The sequence below is a fragment of the Ctenopharyngodon idella genome, chromosome 12 (genome assembly GCF_019924925.1).
Source record: "Ctenopharyngodon idella isolate HZGC_01 chromosome 12, HZGC01, whole genome shotgun sequence".
NCBI classification, from domain to species: Eukaryota; Metazoa; Chordata; class Actinopteri; order Cypriniformes; family Xenocyprididae; genus Ctenopharyngodon; species Ctenopharyngodon idella.
The window spans coordinates 4651482-4674779 of record NC_067231.1 but is presented as its reverse complement, the minus strand read 5'-3'; the positions used below and the strand labels follow the sequence as shown (position 1 = coordinate 4674779).

Below are 23298 nucleotides of genomic sequence, written 5' to 3'. Positions count from 1 at the left end.
GTGATTGAGAAAAACTAAATTGGACTTGCATAATTCAAACATAAAAATATTAATTATGATATTTGTTATAGCCAAAATAATTGTTTGATATTTATGTATTTTATCTTTTACAGTTGTGCTGTTTCATGATTTATTTTGTGTTTTTGCATGCAGGATTTTAATGTTACAGACAATCTGTGTCTGGAGTAAAAAAGGGTTACAATTATCCCAGTCTTCCCTAAATGTTTTTTGGTGACTGAAAAATGACTAATTTCAGCCTTCTGTTGACAGTTGTGTGCAATTTAAAGTTGATGAGCGCAATTTGATGTGGGATCAACAAATAATTATGTAGCTGTGCAATCATTATTTCTCTGTGTGTGTATACTGTGTACAGTGAACAGTATAATGTTTATGTAGGCTGCGTCATCTAAATGCGTGTTATTGAATGTTCAGCAGGGGGCGCGTGGAGTCTCCTGTTACTAAATCATCAAATGACGTCACTGGAATTTCAAGATGGCCTCGGATCACGGTCAGGATACGGACATCTACCGGTCTGAGTCAGGAAAGCTTTTATGTTTTAACGGGCATGTCTATTAACTTACGTTATTTGCATACTATTAATATTTACCCTGGTAATATGACGGAGGATAGTCTAAATAGGTGTCATGGGGAAAGAAGTGCGGAGTCCGACACTGAGCTGCAGCGCTTTGGCTGTCAATCCACAAGAGGATTTTGAATGAGATGGAAAAGACTGAGGATGGACCAGTACAGATATATTTCATTTATATGAGAGCGAACTGAGATAAAATATTCCTCATTGGCTGGTTTAAAAGGGTCTACTGTAGAGGTCATTCGTGCTACCATCAGGAATTGGGCTGCGGCCGATGGGTATGTATGTTCAGTCTCTTGCTGTAATATTGTGCGTTTTGACAGTAATGCAGTAGTGGCTGTGTCTTAAAACATTACTGAGCTGTCTACCTAGACAGCACGTATGGGCTTCTTACATGTTCTGAATTGAGTTTTTATCCAGACGCGCCTGTCATGCCACAAAATATTGAACAAAACTTGATTCTGATGCTTAGCTAACGTTAAGCTGAATCGAATCTTCGAATCAGACGTTACAATCGCGATTATGCTGAATCGAATGCACGGATGGAACGTTCTATCATGACGCAAAATACTATATCGAGCATTCTAAACATGATTATGATGTTCAACAAGGCTGAATTCACACATTCCAAACTGTTATGATGTTCAAAAAAATCAATCGGATGTAGCAATACAATGTTCCAAATGGAATTATGATGCAACAAAATACTGAATCGAACATTCCAAACTCGATTCTGCTGAAACAAACGTTACAAACGCGGTTATGATACTCAGAATGCTGAATAGAATATTCCCAACATTTTGATGTTCAAAAAAAATCTGAATTGAACATTCAAGTCCAACAATGCCTGAAAATACTGATTCGAATGCTCAAACGAAATGCTTTATCATGCCCCAAAATACTGAATCAAACTTTCTAAACATTATTATGATGTTCAGCGACGCTGAATTCACACATTCCGAGCTGTTAGATGTTCTAAAAAAAATCTGAATCTGATGTACCAATACAATGTTCCAAATTGAATTATGCAACAAAAATACAGAATTGAACATTCTAAACTTGATTCTGCTGAATCGAATTCTCGAACCAAATGTTACCAACGTCGATATGATATCAAAAATGCTGAATAGAACATTGCCAACATTTTGAAATATTCAAATGAAATGAATCAAATGAAATTGAACTTTTTAAACATGATTATGATGTTCAACAAAACTGAATTGGATGTTCCAAATGGAATTCTAGTTTGATGCCCCAAAATAGTGAATCAAATGTTCCGAACACACTGATGATGTTCAAAAATACTTGATCAGATGTTCCAAATGCATATTTAATGTAATGTTAAACTTTCTATGATGCCCAAAAACACTGTATCGAATGTTCCAAACATGTATCCTAAAATTCTGTCTGCTTGGTAGACTGCTTGGCAGGACTTGAACCAGTATTTTACTGTGTATATTTTGAAAGCACCAATTCATATTTATTTTAGGTTATCCACCCAGTGTGGTCCAGAAGTGCAGTGTCATCGTCTCCGAGCATAGTGGGCATTCAGTAGATTCACCTGTGAAGCTGATGGTGGAGTCATCTTCCTCTGGAGGCAGGGGTGCTGAGGAAGGCGGACCACCTCCCCGCATCTCAGATGCTACAGACAGGCAGGAGAACATAATTCAAGGCATGTTCTCCCATTCTGGTACATCGCAGACAGAGAAAAACCAATCGCAGAGAAGCCAGGACCATGAGGTGCCAGAGTCATGTGATAAAGTACAGCATCAGACCAATACCCAGCCATGTGGCACTAAGCTCCCAAATGGACATGCAAGCCTCAATGCACATGAAGGGACTGAAGGCGACTTTCCTAAGTCATCTAATCCTACAGGAAGCTACTTGAATTCTAAAGAAGACCATATGATGGGAAACGGTGAACTTTCGGCAGACTCCAAAGGCGGTGCCGTTTCTTCTACATCTCTGATAAACCAGTCACACTCAGAAATAACTCTACCACCTCAAGATGGAGCTGAGGACAGATGTTCAAATACCCAGGATTCAGTTTTCAAGACAACGCATGGCGAAGAAGGAGAGCTGTGCTCGTCAGCCAGTCCGTCAACTCTAAAACACTCTCTCAGGACATTTTCCTCTAGCTCTTTCTTCAACACTGACTCTGCTCCTCTCAGTCCAGATGATGACGAGACCTTTTCCACATCAGATGTACCTGATGACTTAAGGTTCATGGACGTGAGTCTGAATTCCAGGAACACTTATGAAATCAGCCGTCGTCAGAGCGCCCCAGACAACATCCCTGATGTGTTGAGTGTTGCTGCCGCAGATCTGACTCTCAGCCAGAGGAAACACGGCATCTCGGAGATCTTTAGCAGGTATTGTCATGCTCTACAATTGAGCTTATCAGAAGGATAATTAGATTGTTTTAAAGATGATGTATGAATTAATGAGAAATAAGACTGTTCATGATCATGAAACAAAAAATCTAGACATGTATATTCATGTCGTTTATATGGTTTTAACAATTTTTATACTAATATTTTAGATAAAGTTGACTTTCAGTAAATGTCATCAAGTAAAAAAATAACATTTTTTTTTTTTTACACCTTCTGTACATCTGAACGTACACATATCTTAAAGGGTTGGTTCACCCAAAAATGAACCCTCATGTCGTTCCACACTCGTAAGACCTTCGTTCATCTTCGGAGCACAAATGAAGATATTTTTGACAAAATCCGATGGCTCAGTGAGGCCTGCATTGACAGTGTTAATTTACACTTTCAAACACCCAGAAAGGTACTAAAAACATATTTAAAACAGTTCATGTGACTACAGTGGTTCAACCTTAATGTTATAAAGCGACGAGAATACTTTTTGTGCTCCAAAAAAACAAAATAACAACTTTATTCAACAATATCTAGTGATGGGCAATTACAAAACATTGCTTCGTGAAGCTTCGAAGCCTTACGAATCTTTTGTTTCGAATCAGTGGTTCAGAGCACTGCCAAAGTCACGTGAACCATTACAATTTCGAAACACTTAAGACGTAACGAAGCCTTGTTAACTGAAATCACGTGACTTTGGCAGTTTGAGATTGTTTGATACACGCTCCGAACCACTGATTCGAAACAAAAGATTCGTAAAGCTTCGAAGCATTCATTTCCACTTTCACTGCATGGAAAAGTGCAGCTAGGACATTCTGTAAAACATTTTCTTTCGTGTTTCATGGAACAAAGAAAATAATATGACATAATGATTATAAAATTTTATTTTTAGCTTGACTTTCCCTTTAAACTGTCATTCTTAAAGTCAAGTCTTTTCAAGAAAGGAATGCCTTTGTTCAACAGGTTTCTAAAAAGACAAGGATTCTATCTTCCGGTTACTGAGACGACTGGAAGCTTAAACTATGAATTTCCTCATATTTTATGACGCATGTTACAGCTGTCGTAGATCTGATCTCAGTCTCAGCAGCTTTGCTTCTGGCAACGTCTGCAAAAGAGGAACGTTCTTTTAAAAATTCATGCTTTGTGTTTGCATAATCCTTTATGAATAAGCTTGTGCTTTATCTCAGTTCACAGGCTGTAGTGGCATTCCTCTCAAGTCATGTGCCACACAGTCAGTGACTAGTACTATCAGGGTTATCTTCATGCTGTGAAGCCAAAAACTACATTCAGAACTCGCTTGGGCACTTGCACTTGTTTTCAGTGTATTGTCTTCAGGTTTTGACAGATGCTCTCTGATGATGTCTTTGGCAGAAGTCTGTTCTCCAGAAAGCAGAGGGAGGCCCAGAGTGTACCAGGATGGAAACTCTTTGGAAAGGTCCCGCTGAGAGAGAGTCCCCCCAAAGACTCCAAAACCATACAGCAGGTCTGTTCACACCTCATTTATATTGAAAGTGGATGTAAATCTAGATCAAGCAACATGAGACAGAATGTAATCAGATATTTTAAATAGCTGTTTATTATTGTTTATTTTCTTGTTTTTTATGCTAAGTGAACATGAAATCAAAATGTATCTATTTGATAATTTCCTCTTGTCTTAATGTGCACGATTTATCAGTATTAAAAAATCACAATCTTTCATCAAAATTTAATAGCTTTCAACTCCAATGATTATTGATCATCCAATCAAATCACTTAAGTAGGACTTAAATATATATATATAATTTCATAATTACTTCTATTGTCTTTGAAACATGGTTAAAATGTACTGCCAAATGTAGTGACAAGCATTTACGGGAAACTAAAAAATACTTTAATGTCATAAAATTTCTGTGTTATGTATTTAAATATATTTGTAATGCTAAAGCAATATTTTACGACATTTAAAATATAGTAACTTTAAATGTAATATCAAATAACACACTTAAAATTATGATCAGTATGATAGTCAACACATCAAAATAAGTGCACAACAAAAGATTATTAAAACATAATTATTAAAATGTAAAACTTTTAATTTGACAGTGCAATTTTTGAATGTGTACTTAAGTGTTCAGAAACATAGTCAGGAAAGTAGTACACTTAAGCGGTCTTTTATTTCATTAATATTATATTGTTTTCAAGTGCAGTTTTTTTTTTTTTTTTTTTTTTTTAAATATGCTTTTAAGGTTTGAAGCGCACATTCAATGCAATTCTTTTTCACAATGGCTGCCATGCTTTATTTCCTGTTAAATATTGTTCACAGTAATATATAATGGAAGACTTTAATAAGAAGAGCATGATCCAAAAACAGTTAAGCATTTGTTGGCGAGGAAGTGAAACATTACATTGGTTTAAATCACAGTGTACAAAGAATAGTCTGATCCTTGCTATATCACTTAAACCATGAGACATCCATGATTCAAACCGCATACTAAAGAAAACATTTGTTGCATCTTTTACGTCTTGTGAACAAATTTTAGCTTAGTGGAACATTTTCATCTGAAGTTTATCATTTTTTTTTCTTTTCTAAAACTCCATTAGGTGACATTGAGGGAATATTCCTTGCACCTAAACAAACATACATATGGGAAAAAACGTGTGACGTGTAGTTTTACTGAGAATCAGATTCAAATTCTATTTGTCAGTGAGACAAAAAATATATATATTTATATATATATTTAAGAAAAACAATTTACACATTAATTTTTAAGAATAATAAGAAATATACTGTATGGCTGGTAAATTTTCTCACATTTGAAAGTTGTGGGGAAAAAAGTTAATTTTGGACTGTGAAAGAAGCTGTTTTTAAACAAGCATAAACTTGTGAAGCTTTTGCTAAATTGGAGTTCTGCTTTTTTGCTGCTGTTTTTCAAGCAGGCAAAAGAAGACTCTGCTAGCCATGCATGTCTAACCAGAAACAATTCGGTTCATCTCACCAGACCTCTTTGTGCTGGTTTCACTTCTGTTGTTTAGGCAAACAGTACAAGCTGTGCTACCTCTAAGTTCTCTAAGAGACAGTATGTTAGTCTGTGTGTTGTTGCCTGATCATATGTTTGGGCGGAAGGTAGAGTAGGAACCGAGCTGGATTGAGTTTGGCCTAGAGGCCTGTCTGCAGCTGTGAGTCCAGCTGGCTTGGCACAAAACCTTTTAGTGTCTGTGTTTTTAGTGACTGTGAAGGTCATTTAGAGGTCAGCTCATGTTTTTAGGGAGTACAAACACACAACCAATATTTGTATGTCGTGTTTTTATTTAATGCACAGCCTCACGCTATCTCTGCCCTGCTTATCTTCTCTTACGCACACACAGTTCTCTACACGTTCTGTTAGATTACTAACAGCCAAACTCATTTCCTTCTGTTTATTGAGTTAAAGGGGACCATCTATGCCCCTTTTTACAAGATCTAATATAAGTCTCAGGTGTCCCCAAAATGTGTTTGTGAAGTTTCAGCTCAAAATACCCCACAGATCATTTATTATACCATTTTTGAGTGAAAGGAAAAACACGCTGTTTTCGTGTATGTATCTTTAAATGCAAATGAGCTGCTGCTCCCCACCCCACTTTCCAGAAGAGGGCGGAGCCTGTACAACTTGTGCCTGGGATACTCTGCCAAAAACTCACAAAACATCTGTTTGGTTTCGATTATCATCTCTATCGCTGACGTGATATTGCAGTTGTTCGTCATCATGAAAGTTCATTATTTGCATGCGTTTTAAAGCCATAACAGTTTAAACTTCTGATATATGTTCCGAAGCACACGCACAGAAAGCTGACTGTCAAACGACGCGTTCTGTGAGTATTAAACTGTCTTATTGCACTTAAACTGTCATATACACACAGCTATGTCAAAAACACACAAAGTTCACAAACACAGTCGGTTATGTCTGTGAACATAAACAGCAGGGAAAGAAATCGCATGTGTATATTAGATCTGTGTATTAAAGGGACAGCAGCATAATAGTACCTACTGCTGTATGTGCTGTTAATATGAACCAAACAACAAAAGAAAAATAGAAAATCACTCACTGCTCTTGATTGAAATAACTTTAGTAGCTTTAATAAGAATACATTTCTTACTTGAATGCTGCTGTTAAATGCTCTGGCAAGAAGATAAACATGGCGGACTGTCACTCAGGGGAGGAGCTAAGCTAATAGGGCAGATTCTGTAGCCAGTCATGGGCAGGGCTTCACAGTCTCGAACCGCTCGTTTGGACAGACTGTTTATGATTTATGGGGATTATAAAAAAAAAAAGGAGTGTATGTGGGGTGTTTCTGGTTTATGTTACTGTATTTCTGTCATTTTGCTTTCTCTTCAGGAAGGTAACCCAGGCAATCTCACATCTGTATCTACACCCAATCTCTTAAGTTCAGGGGTATGATGTTTGGTTTCTAAATGAGCTCTCCTTCATTCTCACTGTCTCTTCTGTGCACAGAGCTGTACACCTTCACTTCCCATCGGTCATTTCAACCACTCTCACGTCACGTGACGCACCTGCTTGACTAGTACTAATCACTTGTTCACCCAAAAATGAAATCATTTACTGACCCTCATGTCGTTCCAAACCTGTATGATTTTTCTTCTTTCTTTCGAACACAAAAGAAGATATTTCAAAGAACATTCACGCTGCTCTTTTGCATACAGTGAAATCATACAGTGACCAGAGACCTCCTGTCAAGGACAAAAAAAAGAAGACGTGTGCTCTATTCTGTGTCTTGTGAAGTTGTAAAATAGCTTTGTGTAAGGAACAGACCATTCTTCTGTAGTTCATGCAGCTCTCAATTATTCAAAGTTGATGCGTTGTGATTTGTCTAAAGATGTTTTTTCTACGCTACATCTCGACACAACATAATGTGTCTTGCTCTTAATGGCAGTCAGCCTCCTTTTTTGTGTAATGGGACAAATATAGTTAAAATATTGTTTTTTTTTGTTTTTTGACGTGAGAATATCAATACAGTATTATGTGGAAAAATATTGGAATATTGATTATTGTATGGAAAAGAGCTGTGTGAAAACTTGAGGGTGATCAAATGATGACAGAATTTAAATTTTGGGTGAATTATTGCAACAGCTAACATGAACTAACAAAGAACAACACTTTTACAGCATTAATTCTGCATTTACCAATATATTTGTAATATTTCAAGTTATATTAAATAATGTATTATGAATAAACAATGAAAAGTATTTATATTATAAATATAAGTTTACAGTATTAAATTAATATATTATTTATAAATTAACATACATTTATAAATGCTCTAAAATGTGTTTATTGTTAGTTCATGATATCTAATGCTTTAACTAATGTTATTTAACCATATTGTAAAGTATGATCCTTTTTAAAGGATTAGTTCACTTCAGAATTAAAATTTCCTGATAATTTACTCACCCCCATGTCATCCAAGATGTTTATGTCTTTCTTTCTTCAGTCGAAAAGAAATTAAGGTTTTTTTGAGGAAAACATTCCAGGATTTTTCTCCATATAGGGGACTTCACTGGGGTTGAAGGTCCAAATTGCAGTTTCATTGCAGCTTCAAAGGGTTCTACATAATCCCAGATGAGGAATAAAGGTCTTATCTAACGAAACGATCGATACTTTTTAACCACAAATGCTCATCTTGCACTAGCCCTGTGATGCGCTACACATTACGTAATCATGTTGGAAGTACCGCGATAGGGCGAAAAACTCCATCTCATTTTCTCGTCCAACTTCAAAATTGTCCGACATCGTTTTTTGTAAAGGGCGTTTGACTTAGTCTTTGCACGTTCGCTTTGTAGACACTGGATTGGTACTTTCGCCTATGTCACTCGTGACCTTTCCAATGTGATTATGTCATGCGTGGCGCATCGCAGAGCTAGTGCAAGAAGAGCATTTGTGGTTAAAAAGTATATACATTTTTGTTTATTTTAGAAAATGACCGATAATTTCTTAATTTTTTACTCAAGAAAGAAAGACATGAACATCTTGGATGACATGGGGGTGAGTAAATGATTAACACTTTTATTCTGAAGTGAACTAATCCTTGAACCTACTCATTTTGATTTTGACGTTTTGATTAAACCAGAAGGTAGAAAATTCAAGTTGTGGAAGAATCAGTATGAATGTGTTAGAATGCAAAATTAAATCATCTTTTGTACATTTTCTAAAATAAAACGTGAGGGAAAAATGTAAAGAATTTTTTATTTTTTTGAAAATAAATTTTGGTACATTTTATTTTTGTGATTAAAACAATGTGATAAACTTAACATTTAATGCAAATATAAATATTTTTATAATATACTTTGCTAAAAATCAACTTTAATTTTTCTTTTTTTTTTTTTTGTGAGGCATATGACAAATTAACCAGATCAGCAGAAAACAATCTTTGCTATTGATCCCTGAGTCTGAACATGTAAATATGCAGCTCTTAGTATGAAGCCTAAATGATGTTCTTCTGTTATCAAGCAGTTGAACTTTGCATGATAAACACCAGTTAATCCTCTATTCTCTCCTCTCTGACTAGTTTCTTTCATCACTCATATTTCTTAGAAAAAATGCCCCATTTACAATACGTCCATTGACATCTGTAGAAGCTTCTCAATCAGATGACGAAGAGTCTTTGTGCTTCTGTTCAGTCAGTCATGATGAATGGGGTTGAGCTTGTGCTGTAGGTGGTACAGGAAGAGAAACCGTACTAGCTGAACTGACCATTGTCAGGAAAGCCGTGGTTTAGCTGTGGTTTTTACACAATTCCTGATAACATGAAACATCCTGGTGTCCTCACGCTTCCTCAAATGAACAAACACATGCCCGACCTTTCTCTCCATGGCCGTAAACACAGTGCTTCATACCATGCCAGCCCCAGCCTCACCATCGCCTTGATCTTCACACGCCTGCCACCTGCCTCCATAACTCTCACAAGCACATTCATGCCATATAAACACTCCCCTTTCATTCAGCTCACAGCGGCCCCACGCATTTGAACTTGACCTGTTGGTTTTCTCACAGGAGTACGAGGCCAAGGTGTCTAAATCCAGCCAGAGTCCCTCCCTGCCCACCCAGAGCCGACGGAAGAACCTGGAATTCGAACCGCTGTCCACCACAGCGCTCATATTAGAGGACCGCCCCGCGTGAGTATCACCATAAAACCATTAAAGCACAAGATAAAAGCTATTTCTTCCATGTTAAGATGTGTTTTTGTCCTAACCACCTGTAGTTTGTAATAATCTGTTGACAATAAAAGATGAAAAATATTTCTTTAGCTATACCTGTGTTCACAATATTGCATATGTTGGATATGCTTATATACTTTATATATAGAGCTGTGCGGTAATACAGTTTGCATTTTGCAATGATATGAACAATCATGCAGTTGAGATTTGCTATTATATATTGCTTTACATCCGTGTACTGTATGTATGCAGGCAAAGTAGGATGTACTATATGTCATTATCCAGTTTTAAAAAACTAACTTTTTGCCACATCTGCCAATGGCCGGTCACTTAAGAAAATTTACCAGCCAAAAAACAAAAACAGGCAGTTATGTCACCAATATTTTAGATACTAGTGAAAATTCACAATCCTCTATTCCAATTTCGATACCATGGCTAAAACTACTAGCTTAACTAATATAATTTTAATAGCCTACATTTTTAAAGACAAGTAAACAGTAATAAAATAAGAACAAATAATCAAATTACAAACTATAGCACAAATAAATATAAAACAATATAAACAAACAAATTCGCTTTAAGAGCAAATGCGCGCACAGATCATGCGTTTTCCTTCTTAACTGAAGACATAATCGACTATGTTTACTAGAACACTCGCCGGTGCTTGGCGAGTTTTAATTTTAGGCCCTGAATATATCGCTAGGCTATAATATAGTTTACATTTTGTGACGATATAAACAATAAAGCAGTTGCAATTTGCTATATTGTATATATCACTTTATGTGAGTATGTGAGTGTACTGTATGTACGGGGGTGGAGTTGTATATACAGTACTTACACCCCTAAGCAGTTTAATTGAGGGGTTAATTAAAGATAGTCATGGCATAATACTTATAACACATTGTATATATTGCATCATATCTTTAGTCATCTAGTGTGCAAGCCAAAGGCTACTGTGAGAACAAATTCCATTTGATGCTAGATAATGGACAAGAAAACCTTGAGAAGCAACAACAGTTCTCCTCTGGCAATACACTCCAACAAAAATGTCAATAATTAAGTAGATATGTTACAACATTGATTCAGCTGTAAGATTAAGTTGTGGGAGTCTTTGAGGTCCATCCTTGATTGAACAGTAGAATAAAGCCAGGTAGATGATTTGTCACCTTCCCAACTTGTGACGTTCTTTCGTTAGGTGCTCAGGATACATTGACCTGCGTTACATATATCCTAGCAAACCTTGAGAGGCTCATCTTTCCCAAACAATGGGCTATAAATAAGACTTAGCACAGACTGGGTTGTATTTCACCACGCAAGTCTCTTCAGTCCCCAAGTCCTTATTAAGAATAAATGACCAGTGAAATGTGAGCGTGTCAGCCAAACCATGAGATAAACCAGCGGTGAGGCATTTTCCAGAAACTTCTAATTGAATTTTTTCTGAAACATGTCAATGCTAACAAGTTGTTAGACTGTGCATTTGAGACATTTAATTGTCTTTTTTGTTGTGACAACTGAAATCATTGGTTTCCTTCCTCAGGAACCTCCCTGCTAAGTCGGAGGAGGAAGCCCAGCGCCACCGTCAGGAGTATGATGAAATGGTGGCAGAGGCGAAGAAGAGAGGTACATTTGTACACTATAAAAAAAAAAAAAAAAGATTTTTCAAAGTTGTACATAAAACAAAGATTATTGAAGTATGTTTTACAAGAAAATACTATTTTTAGTCATTTTACTTCAAACTTTCATGTTTAGTTCTCTTTCTATGTACTTATTTGAGAAATTTACTAGCAATTTCTGAGTGAAAATTGTTTTAAAGTAAATTCTACATCAGTTTTCATCAGTTTACCAGGTTTAATCAATGTATCTGAATCTCATGAAACATATTGTATCAAGAGCATGTCTGGATCATATTTCATCCCAAAACCAGATGCTTTTATCCAAATGAGAAGCATCACAAGTATTTTATCAAAGAAGAGTTAACTATGGTTGCAATAACGCAATGCCAATTTTCAGGAGTAAGTTTGAGAAGTTTGTCTCATTACTGTAATAAAAAAAAAAAAAATCAGTACTATAATTAGAAGAGAGTATATTGAAAGTAAGTTGGAATTAATGAATATTTATACATTTTGATGGTCATTATAGGATTTAAATAATAAATACCTTTATCTAAATATAGAAAAAATACCAATTTACAGAAATGAGAGTTTGACAATAATGGGAATTACAGAAAAAATATCTAAAAGTAACATAAAGCGTCTGTAGGGATTGTGGTAATGATAATTTTGGGAAATGTGCTTAATTATCCTAAAAATAATGCTAAAAATTATGCAAAATAGCCTTTATTTTTTATACAAAGTGCTTTTGAAATGTGGGGTGAAATGTGACCCAGACATGTTTTCGAGAGATTCACGCATACGAAACAGTGCCACACTAGTGTATCTTTCCCAAAATGGTCCCAAAAATTAAATGTAGAAATGTGTGATTTCATTTAGTCAGAAATGTTTTTGGCACTGTCTGCCTTAAATTTACAGAGCTCCTACGCAGTTTGGAAAAGTATGAAAATTTGAGTAATTTCCAGGTCTGGACGATCATTTAATTCAGTCTGAACTTTGCTGTTTGGTGATCGTGCAACATCAAACCACATTTACAGTATCAAACTGATGTGTCAGAGATGAATATATGCAGGTTATAAAGCGTTTTAGGTTTATTCTGATTAGGGCTGTCACATTTCCTCAATTAAATTGGAGTAAATTCTCGATTGCAATTTAACTGTTTCGAGTAACCGGCAAAATACCAGTAGTAGCCTTTAAGTGCACATGAACTTTAATGATATCCCATTCTTAATTCGTAGGGTTTAATATGGAGTTGGCCCACCCTTTGCAGCTATAACAGCCTCAACTCTTCTGGGAAGGCTTTCCACAAGGTTTAGGAGTGTGTTTATGGGAATTTTTGACCATTCTTCTAGAAGTGCATTTGTGAGGTCAGGCAGTGATGTTGGATGAGAAGGCCTGGCTCACAGTCTCCACTCTAATTCATCCCAAAGGTTTTCTATCGGGTTGAGATCAGGACTCTGTGCAGGCCAGTCAAGTTTCTCCACACCAAACTCACTCATCCATGTTTTTATGGACCTTGCTTTGTGCACTGGTGCGCAGTCATGTTGGAACAGGAAGGGGCTATCCCCAAACTGTTCCCACAAAGTTGGGAGCAGGAAATTGTCCAAAATGTCTTGGTGTGTAAGAGTTCCTTTCACTGGAACTAAGGGGCCAAGCCCAACCCCTGAAAAACAACCCCACACCATAATCCCCCCTCCACCAAACTTTACACTTGGCACAATGCAGTCAGGCAAGTACCGTTCTCCTGGCAACCGCCAAACCCAGACTCGTCCATCGGATTGTCAGACAGAGAAGCGTGATTCGTCACTCCAGAGAACACGTCTCCACTTGGATGCAGCTGCTCGGCCATGGAAACCCATTCCATGAAGCTCTCTACGCACTGTTCTTGAGCTAATCTGAAGGCCACATGAAGTTTGGAGGTCTGTAGCTATTGACTCTGCAGAAAGTTGGCGACTTCTGTGCACTGTGAGCCTCAGCATGCGCTGACCCCGCTCTGTGATTTTACGTGGCCTACTATTCGTGGCTGAGTTGCTGTTGTTCCCAATTGCTTCCACTTTATGATACCACTAACAGTTGACTGTGGAATATTTAGTAGTGAGGAAATTTCACGAATGGACTTATTGCACAGGTGGCAACCTATCACAGTACCACGCTTGAATTCACTGAGCTCCTGAGAGTGACCCATTCTTTCACAAATGTTTGTAGAAGCAGTCTGCATGCCTAGGTGCTTGATTTTATACACCTGTGGCCATGGAAGTGATTGGAACACCTGAATTCAGTGATTTGGAGGGGTGTCCCAATACTTTTGGCAATATAGTGTATATGCCCTGCGGGTTTAATATATGTATGCGCTTTAATTATTTACATGTGTCTAGGTTACGTGCATCTGATGTGCGCATGTGTTATAATACATAATGTACATACAGTAGGTTGATTGTTTATATTATGTATTTTAACAGTGTCATTCTATAAAACCATATGATTACTTGCTTTTAATACTTTATTTGAACTAAACATTATTGCTTCATTGTTATTATATATGTATTTTAAGTCATTTTAAAGGCTTAGGTCCACAAAAAATACCCGATTATTATCACAAAAAATACCAGATTACTCGATTAATCGTCAAAATAATCAATCGATCAAAATAATCGTTAGTGACAGCCCTAATTCTGATGTTACCGCATGTTATTAAGCACATGTTATCACTTTGGGAAAACAAGTAAAAATAAAACAAAACAAATATTTACAGGTGATTGTACTATATACCAAATAGAATGCTGAAAATAATGCTGTATGAACCCTTTATGTTAAATATGGTCTGAAAATCTACAGAGAGGTTTGGAAAATTTGAGTCGGGATGTGTAGGAACCCTGATTTGAATATGAGGTCATGTAACTGTTGTTCACAGAGCTGAAGGAGGCTCAGAAGAAGAAAAAGCAGATGAAGGAAAGATTTAAACAGGAGGAAAGCATCGCTAACGCAATGGTGGTTTGGAACAACGAAATCCTTCCCAACTGGGAAAGCATGTAAGACAGATGCCCTTCACAATCACCACCTGCAATTATAACTGTGATTACCACATTCGCTCTGTTGCTAGAACTAGAGCTGCATCATATTGCTTGCTCCCGACAGAATTCCAAGAAATATTAATACCTAAACATATTGATAAAATAGTTAAATCTATTTTATTATGCTGTATTCACTGCTCTGTGTTGTGCATGTTCTTTCAGGCGTGGCCTAAGGCGTGTGAGGGATCTGTGGTGGCAAGGTCTTCCGCCCAACGTGAGGGGTAAAGTCTGGAGTCTGGCCATTGGGAATGAGCTGAACATAACCTCAGGTTTTATTTTATTTTGGCTCTGTCTTTTCATGTTTCAGTGAAGAGTCACCTTTGAAGATGCGGTTAAGCCCAGGATTAACTAAACCTTTTGGGCAAACAGTTTCTCTGAAGTATGTCATTATGCAGTATTCACATGAATGAATGCAAGACTGCACAGTGCAGGTTCACCTGCTGTGATTTTTAACCTTTTTTGTAACAAAAAATATCCAAAAGATGTTTGGATTAGTTTCCTTCTGACACTCCCAAAAGAGAATGATTTCTACATTTTTGACTTTCAGAAGTGAAAGTTGTAGTTAAATCTAACATAGACCAATCATTTCTTCTGCTTTTTTTTTTAAGGTTTGATGATTAAAACTGTGATCTGCTTTGTTCCTTTCAGATTTGTACGAGATCTTTCTGTCACGGGCTAAGGAGCGCTGGAAGAGCTTCAGAGAGACAGGCAGTGAGATAGAGTCAGATGGTACGCCTTTCTTTCCTCAGGCGGCCCACTGGAGCATTTTAGACACAAAACTCTAGTACAATAAGACTGACAAAATTTGATTCATTCAATTGATTATCAATTGAATTTGAATGGGTTTCATCCAGTAATCTCAAACTGACAAAATCTGAATTGGTTCAATGAATCTGTCGAACAAATTTGCAATTTGGTCTGAATGATTCATTACCGAATCATTCTGTATTTGAATGGTTTTTAATAACCCATTATGCTTATCCATTAATCCGCAAACTCACAAAATCTGAATTGGTTCAATAAATCAGTTCAATCGGTCTGAATTATTCATTAGTGAATCAGTCTGAATTTGAATGGGTTTTACCAATTCACTATGCTTGTGTAGTAATCACAAACTAACATAATCTTGAATCAGTTGAACCCCTTCATAATTTGGTCTAAATGATACAATAGTGAATTAGTCTGGATTTGAATGGTTTTTAACAATCCACATTTCTTAGTATATAGTAATTGCAAACTGACCAAATCTGAATTCATTCAGTGAGTCAGCTGAACCAATTTGGAATTCGTTCTGAATGATTCATTAGTGAGTGAATCAGTCAGAATTTGAATGTTTTCTCAGCAATTTCTTCAGTGAATCAGTTGAACCAATTCACAACTCTGTCTGCATGATTCATAATTCAATCAATCTGAATTTGAATCCACTGTGCCTGTTCAGTAATTGTAAATGGAAAGTTCTTGGAAAAGTCATGGAAATTCATTTGTCAGGAAGTGCAACACTGGTATGTGTCTGTTCTCCCCGGTCGCCTTCCTGCTCAATTGATTGAAGTAGCGGTTATTTCCTTCCTGTGCTGCAAGCACAAACTTGCTAATCTCATTAATTCATGTTGTTTTTGTTTTCCACTACGCCTTTCAGCTTGTGTACTCTATAAAATGGTGTTTTATTAGCCTCAGCGATTCGTTCTTTGATGCGTCATAATTAATCTGTTAATAAAGCTGTTTTTTAATACAGTCTGAACACAAACACATCCTCCCTTTCACATCTGGCCCTCATCACAACACCCAGACTGTTTTGGCTGCTTTTACCCTCCAGCAGTACGCTTCAGCAGATCCTCTGGGACTAACAAACACCAGACGGGGCCGTTTTTTCCATGCCAGTAATAAACTGTAGGATATCACAGCCTGATAGTGATGTACTGTAGATATACACTACCAGTCAAACCTTTGAAATAATTACGATTTATTTTTTGTTTTTTATAGAAGTCTGTGGTCACAAAGGCAGTAAAAACAAATTTAAAAACAGTTGTAAAATATGATTATTATTATTACTATTTAAAATAACTATTTAAAAATATTTTTAAAATGATAGCAAAGCTGAAATTTCATCATCATTACTCCAGTCTTCATTGTCACATGATCCTTCAGAAATCATTTTAATATGCTGATTTGCTGCTCAATTATTAATAATGTTTCTTATTTTTTATGAATGTTGAAAGTAGTTTTTGCTTCTTAATATTTTTGCAGAAATTGATACAGATTTTTCCGGGATTCTTTGATGAATAGAAACAGAAGAACATTAATTTGAAAAAGAAATCGTTTGTAACATTATACATTTCTTTAGTGTCACTTTTGATCAATTTATTGCATCCTTGCTGAATAAAAGTATAAATATCTTTTAAAAAATCAACATTGATAATAATCAGAAATGTTTCTTGGGCAGCAACTCAGCATGTTAGAATGGTTTCTGAAGGATCATGTGACACTGAAGACTGGAGTAATGATGCTGAAAATTCAGCTTTGATCACAGGAATAAATTACAATTCAAAATATATTCAAATAGAAATCAGTTGCTTTAAATAGTAAAAATATTTCACAATATTACAGTTTTTTTTCTGTATTTTTTGATCAAATAAATGCAGCTTTGGTGAGCAGAAGAGACATTTCAAAATAATCTTAATTATTCCAAACCTTTGACTGGTAGTGTAAGTTCAATAATAATGGAGCAAAATCTCTCATTGACATTCTTGAGATATAACATGATATTTTCACGTAATTTGGAAACTCAGAGAAATGTAAAACTAAAGTTTATTAGAGGTGTTTTGGAGTCGGCCATCATTATGTGGTTGTGTTTGTTACAGTGGACAGTGCCGACCGTGAGTCCAGTCTGGATGTGATCAAACTGGACATCTCGCGCACATTTCCATCGCTCTTCATCTTCCAGAAGGTACTGTTTGCACTCTTCCTCTCACTGCTGTTATAGTATCAGTTTAACTGTAACTATACAGTAACCGTAATATACAGTCAGCACTACATGATACTGTAAGGAATGAATGTGACTCATGTTGGGCTCTCTTCTGTTAGGGTGGGCCATACCATGATCTCCTTCACAGCGTGTTGGGCGCTTACACCTGCTACAGACCTGACGTGGGATATGTGAGTGATCACTGGCACAATATTTATGAAGATATTTTGTGTTCCTCTACTATTTCTCATCTGCATATTAAAAACACCAACTCTGTTTAAACACATCATATATGCTATTGTTCAAAAGTTTGGGGTTGGTAAGATTTTTTTAAAGGATTAGTTCACTTTAAAATGAAAATTATTGAACATGATTTACTCACCCTCAAGCCATCCAAGGTGTATATGACTTTCTTCTTTCTGATGAACACAATCGGAGTTATATTAATAAATATCCTGACGCGTCCAAGCTTTATAATGGCAGTGAACGGGAAAAAAGAATATGAAGCTCAAGAATGTGCATCCATCCATTATTAACATACTCCACATGGCTCCGGGGGGTTAATAAAGGCCTTCTGAAGCGAAGTGATGCGTTTGTGTAAGAAAAATATCCATATTTAACACATTATAAAGTAAAATAACTAGCTTCCGGCCAAACGTACTACTAGAGCTGCACGATTAATCGTAAAAAGATCGCGATCACGATTCAAGCACCCATGCGATCCTACTTTATTATGTCTATTAAACCTTTGACAAAATCATACCGGAACATTCAAATTGTGTTCGTGCTGCCAGAGCCAGAGAGAGCCGTTTTGAATCACACGTTGGTTATTTCTGTTACAAATATTCACATTATCACAGAAGTACTGAGATATAAATTTTAAGTTAGTATTTAAACACCGATGTCTACAATAGCGATCAAAATAGAGCAAACTACCTTTTGAAACGAACTTGGCACGTCAAATAACGGTTGTATCAGTTACATCTAATTCCACTAGGTGGCGACAACTGACTGTTAAAAAATGTATTTGTCATTGAATCGTTCATTCAAAAGATTCGTTCAAAAACACTGATTCATCCAGCAATGAAACAAGTCAACAAGTCAAAACCATTTTTTAAATAATTCATTCAAACATTTTCCAGCAATTAGAGTCAGCAATTTATATTTTGTCAGAACCTCTAGTAAATTACATGTTATTTTGTTTGGTTGTATATTCAGAATCGTGGGAGAATCGTGATCTCTGTTTGAAACCAAAAAATCGTGATTCTCATTTTATCCAGAATCGTGCAGCTCTACGTACTACTAGTATTACGCTACGCCATGATGTACTACGCTTCGTCCTACGTTATACATCATGTAAGTTTACTTACATGTTTACTTTAGACGTAAGTAGAATCCGTATGGCCGTTTGGCCGGAAGCTAGTTATGGATATTTTTCTTATACAAACGCATCACTTCGGTTCAGTTTTTCTATTTGAATATATTTTGAATTGTAATTTTTTCCTGTGATCAAAGCTGAATTTTCAGCATCATTACTCCAGTCTTCAGTGTCACATGATCCTTCAGAAGTCATTCTAATGTGCTGATTTGCTGCTCAAGAAACATTTCTGATTATTATCAACAGTGGTCGACCAACAGTGACAGTTTTTTCAGACTTGTTTTGGCTGATGCCGACATCTTAGAGAGCAGGATGGCCAATATAAAGCTGATGTACTATATGATATGACACTATTTAATTTAAAGATAGTAAATACACATGCATAACAATCGCTGAAATGAAAATTTATTATACTATTGTACTATACTATAATACTATTATAGTATTTTTTAACAAATAAAGAAAAATATAGAAAAAAAACAGTCAAAAAACACATCTGACACATTGGCCAAACTGAAAAACGCCCAATAATTTAAAAAATGCCAAGTATCAATACCAATATATCGGTCGACCACTAATTATCAATGCTGAAAATAGTTGTACTGCTTATATATGATTTTATTAATTATCATATTATATTTTTTTTGCAGAACCATGATATATTTTTTAAGGATTCTTTGATCAATGGAAAGTTTAAACGAACTGCATTGATGAAAAAGAAACCTTTCAAATCATAAGAAATCTTTTGATCAATGTAATTCATCCTTGCTGAATAGAAGTATTCTTTTTTTTTAACTGATTAGTTTAGATGGGCAAAACTATGACTGTAAGTGAGTTGTCATTGAGTCGTTGTTTCTAAATATGTCCTTATGAAAGCCATTAGATGATGAAAAGAGCAGCTGTGGAATGACTTTATTTTGGCTGCAGGTTCAGGGCATGTCCTTCATAGCCGCTGTGCTGATCCTCAACCTGGAGGAGGCCGACGCTTTCATCGCCTTCGCCAATCTCCTCAACAAACCCTGTCAGATGGCTTTCTTCAGAGTGGACCACGAGCTGGTACTGTCCCTTCACCAGCAATGTTTAATAGATTATTTACATGATGTTGTGAAGGAATGTTCCTTGTTCAGAACAAGACAAGCCGACAGCATCTTTTTTTGCTGAGTTTTTGCTTTACAGACTTTAAGTTAAAGGAGGGACAAGACATAATTATTTTGCATCATAATCAACAGCTTGTTCATGTCCATAGAGTTTAGTTTTGGATGGATTGGTTCGATGGTTTTCACACATACATAAATTGGAAAGATGTTTTAATTTTGTGTCTGTTTTTTATTAGATGCTGAAGTACTTTGCAGCGTTTGAGGTGTTCTTTGAAGAAAACCTCCCCAGACTTTTCAGTCACTTCCAGAGTTACAACCTCACACCTGACCTGTATCTGATAGACTGGTGAGTCCATGAAGAATCTTCTGATGAAGGAAAACACTTTTTCGATACATTAAATATGATAAAACAAATCTAAATACTAAGCTTAATGTGTAAATGCATATATCCGAGTAAGCGTTAGGGGTGTGTGATGTTGAAAAATTGATTAAATTGATTTCCTGATGCATTTTTGCCTTTATAAGGGCAATTTTTTTCTAACCTTATTATAAGTAAAGATTTGACATAAAATCAAAAACTCATGAATTTTGGTGACATTCTAAGTGTATTCTACTTAGGCTACATCAAACATTGATGTAACATGAAGCCATTTGTTTTTTTGTAACATACTAGATAATGTCAGCTTCCACATCATTAAAACAACAATTAGGATATTATTGTAGACGATACATATCTCACCCCTAGTAAGTGTATACGAGCGTATAACCGTTAGAACGAGAGTCTGATTCTGTTCCATTCAAAGTCAGATTTCTGATCATGAAGTCTTAACAGAACACCTGATTGCATTACTGTCGTTTTCATTTTCTTTATGTACATTTTTTGTTTCCAATTTGTGTTTACAGGATCTTCACCCTCTACACTAAGTCCCTGCCGCTAGATGTGGCGTGTCGGGTGTGGGATGTGTTCTGCAGAGACGGGGAGGAGTTCCTGTTCCGTACGGGACTCGGAATCCTGCGGCTCTATGAGGAAGTGCTCCTGCAGATGGATTTCATCCACATCGCTCAGTTCCTGACCAGACTGCCGGAAGACACACCGCCCGAACGCCTCTTCAGCTGCATCGCCAACACTCAGATGGTCAGCTGCAACAGGAAGTGGACACAGGTCAGTTCCTGTCTGAGCCGGTACAGCGATCAACCAGTGGAATTTGTTTATGAGAGAAATGCGGACAGGAAATTAAATGCAAATATATTCCCTGCTACATTTTGCTCTCTTTAAACATTGTTTTGCATAATATCTATCAATAGATACCTAGTAAAATGAATCTGTGTGAAGTTGTTTTGAGGAAATGATAGAATTTTCATATCTTTGTGATGATGAGTATAGCTCCACCTGCAGGGAGTTTTATTAGTCTGCTTGTGATTTGTGTGGCGTTCCTTATAACATACGTTATCTTTTTTTCTCTTCATCAGGTGTTTAATGCCCTCATAAAGGATAAAGAAATGGAAAAAAGCAGCAGTCCTTCAGTGAAAAATTCTTGAACTCTCACCAATTTCTATTATTTTACTCAAATGAATGCATTAGCAGAGAGGATTGTATAAAACAGCGGTTTAAACAAGTCAAATACAACGTAAAGAAAAAGCTAAACTTGATTCCTTTGTAACCACGTCAGTATTACTGAAGTTAAACTTTGTATGAATTAAAAATATAAGCCTTTCATGAGAAAATATTCCACCAGCTTAGTCATGTACTGTACCAGATACCAGCATCAGGCTTTTTTAATATTCCTCCTTGTTTAGAGGAGTCAAGTGGTGCATTTGAACAAATGTGCTGACATGCATACCATTAGCTCTTTTTGTATGCTAAAGTTTGTTTTGAAGGAGATACATTCAGAGCCTGTTTAAAGGGATAGTTCACCAAAAAATGAAAATTCTGTCATCATTTACTCACTCTCATGTCGTTCCAAATCTGTATGAGTTTCTTTCTTCTGTTGAACGCAAATGAAGATAATTTGAAGAACGTTGGTATCCAGACAGTTGACGGTAGCCATTGACTTCAATAGTAGGGAAAAAAATACTATAGATGTCAATGGGTGCCATCATCTGTCTGGTTAAGAACATTCTTTAAAATATCTTCTTTTGTGTTCAACAGAAGAAAGAAACTCATACAGATTTGAAATGACATGAGGGTGAGTAAATAATGACAAAATTTTCATTTTTGGGTGAACCATCCCTTTAATGCACTTGAGATTTTACCAGTAGAATAGAACAGAGGTTCTGAGATTTTATAAAATGTGATGTTTTTTAAACGGTTTTGTTATGTAGAGCAAGACCATACTGAAGTGCAATAGAAATTGTAAAAATAAGTCTGATGCAGTTAATAGTGCAGGAATAATGCATTTAGTGTGTGAGGTATTCAGAAGCATTTTGATGAAGAATTATTGCATTTTCGCTGTCGACACTCTATTGTTCTTCTTTTAAAACACTAATATGTAGCCTAATTTTAAAACTAAATCTTATGTGTGACAGTAGAGCCCACAAACTCTATATGTGAATAATGCATTCAGGCATTTGTGTACTTAATGTACATTTTCTAAAATGAACTGACATTTGCCAGTTAAAGAATAAGAATGTGTGGTATAATAATAAAATTTGAGTCATTTTTGTGTGATTTCGGGTTCAATTATTTGATGAAATGCATTGTTTATCATGGATTTTAACCCTAATATCTGTAAATATTGGGTCTCTAAACATTTTTTGATTCGGTGATGTATCTTGATGAAAAATGTAAATTGTATCATTAATTCTTGGTTTGTTTTCTACACACTCCTGGTTTTATTGTACAGTTTTCATACTTGTGTGAAGATAAATTGTAAATAGGTGAAATATTTGACACCACAAAATTCAAATGTGCAAATAAATTTAAAACTACAATTGTAGTTGTTGTGTTTTTTTTTAATTCAGTGTGACTCAAATACAATGTATGTGTTCTCTTTGTAAACACAAACACATATCCAAGCAACA

At 36.0% G+C, this 23298-nt stretch overlaps 1 protein-coding gene across 4 annotated transcripts; it reads left to right on the top strand.

Moving 5' to 3' along the window:
* The first annotated feature begins 454 nt into the window (after positions 1–454).
* On the top strand, positions 455–23208 carry tbc1d12b (TBC1 domain family, member 12b). 4 transcript variants are annotated; one of them, XM_051914520.1, is made up of 15 exons: positions 455–867; positions 2079–2961; positions 4342–4453; positions 7323–7379; positions 9996–10117; positions 11697–11779; positions 14681–14798; positions 15003–15109; positions 15489–15569; positions 17699–17784; positions 17922–17993; positions 20108–20236; positions 20514–20623; positions 21181–21439; positions 21748–23208. In XM_051914520.1, the coding sequence occupies exons 1-15, from the start codon at positions 864–866 to the stop codon at positions 21814–21816; spliced, it is 2292 nt and encodes a 763-aa protein (XP_051770480.1). In that variant the 5' UTR covers positions 455–863; the 3' UTR covers positions 21817–23208. The 4 variants fall into 4 exon arrangements, with proteins under 4 accessions (XP_051770480.1, XP_051770481.1, XP_051770482.1 ...); XM_051914521.1 differs by lacking the exon at positions 7323–7379 and having other exon boundaries at positions 456–867; XM_051914522.1 differs by lacking the exons at positions 455–867; positions 2079–2961 and having other exon boundaries at positions 4126–4453.
* Positions 23209–23298: the final 90 nt, after the last annotated feature.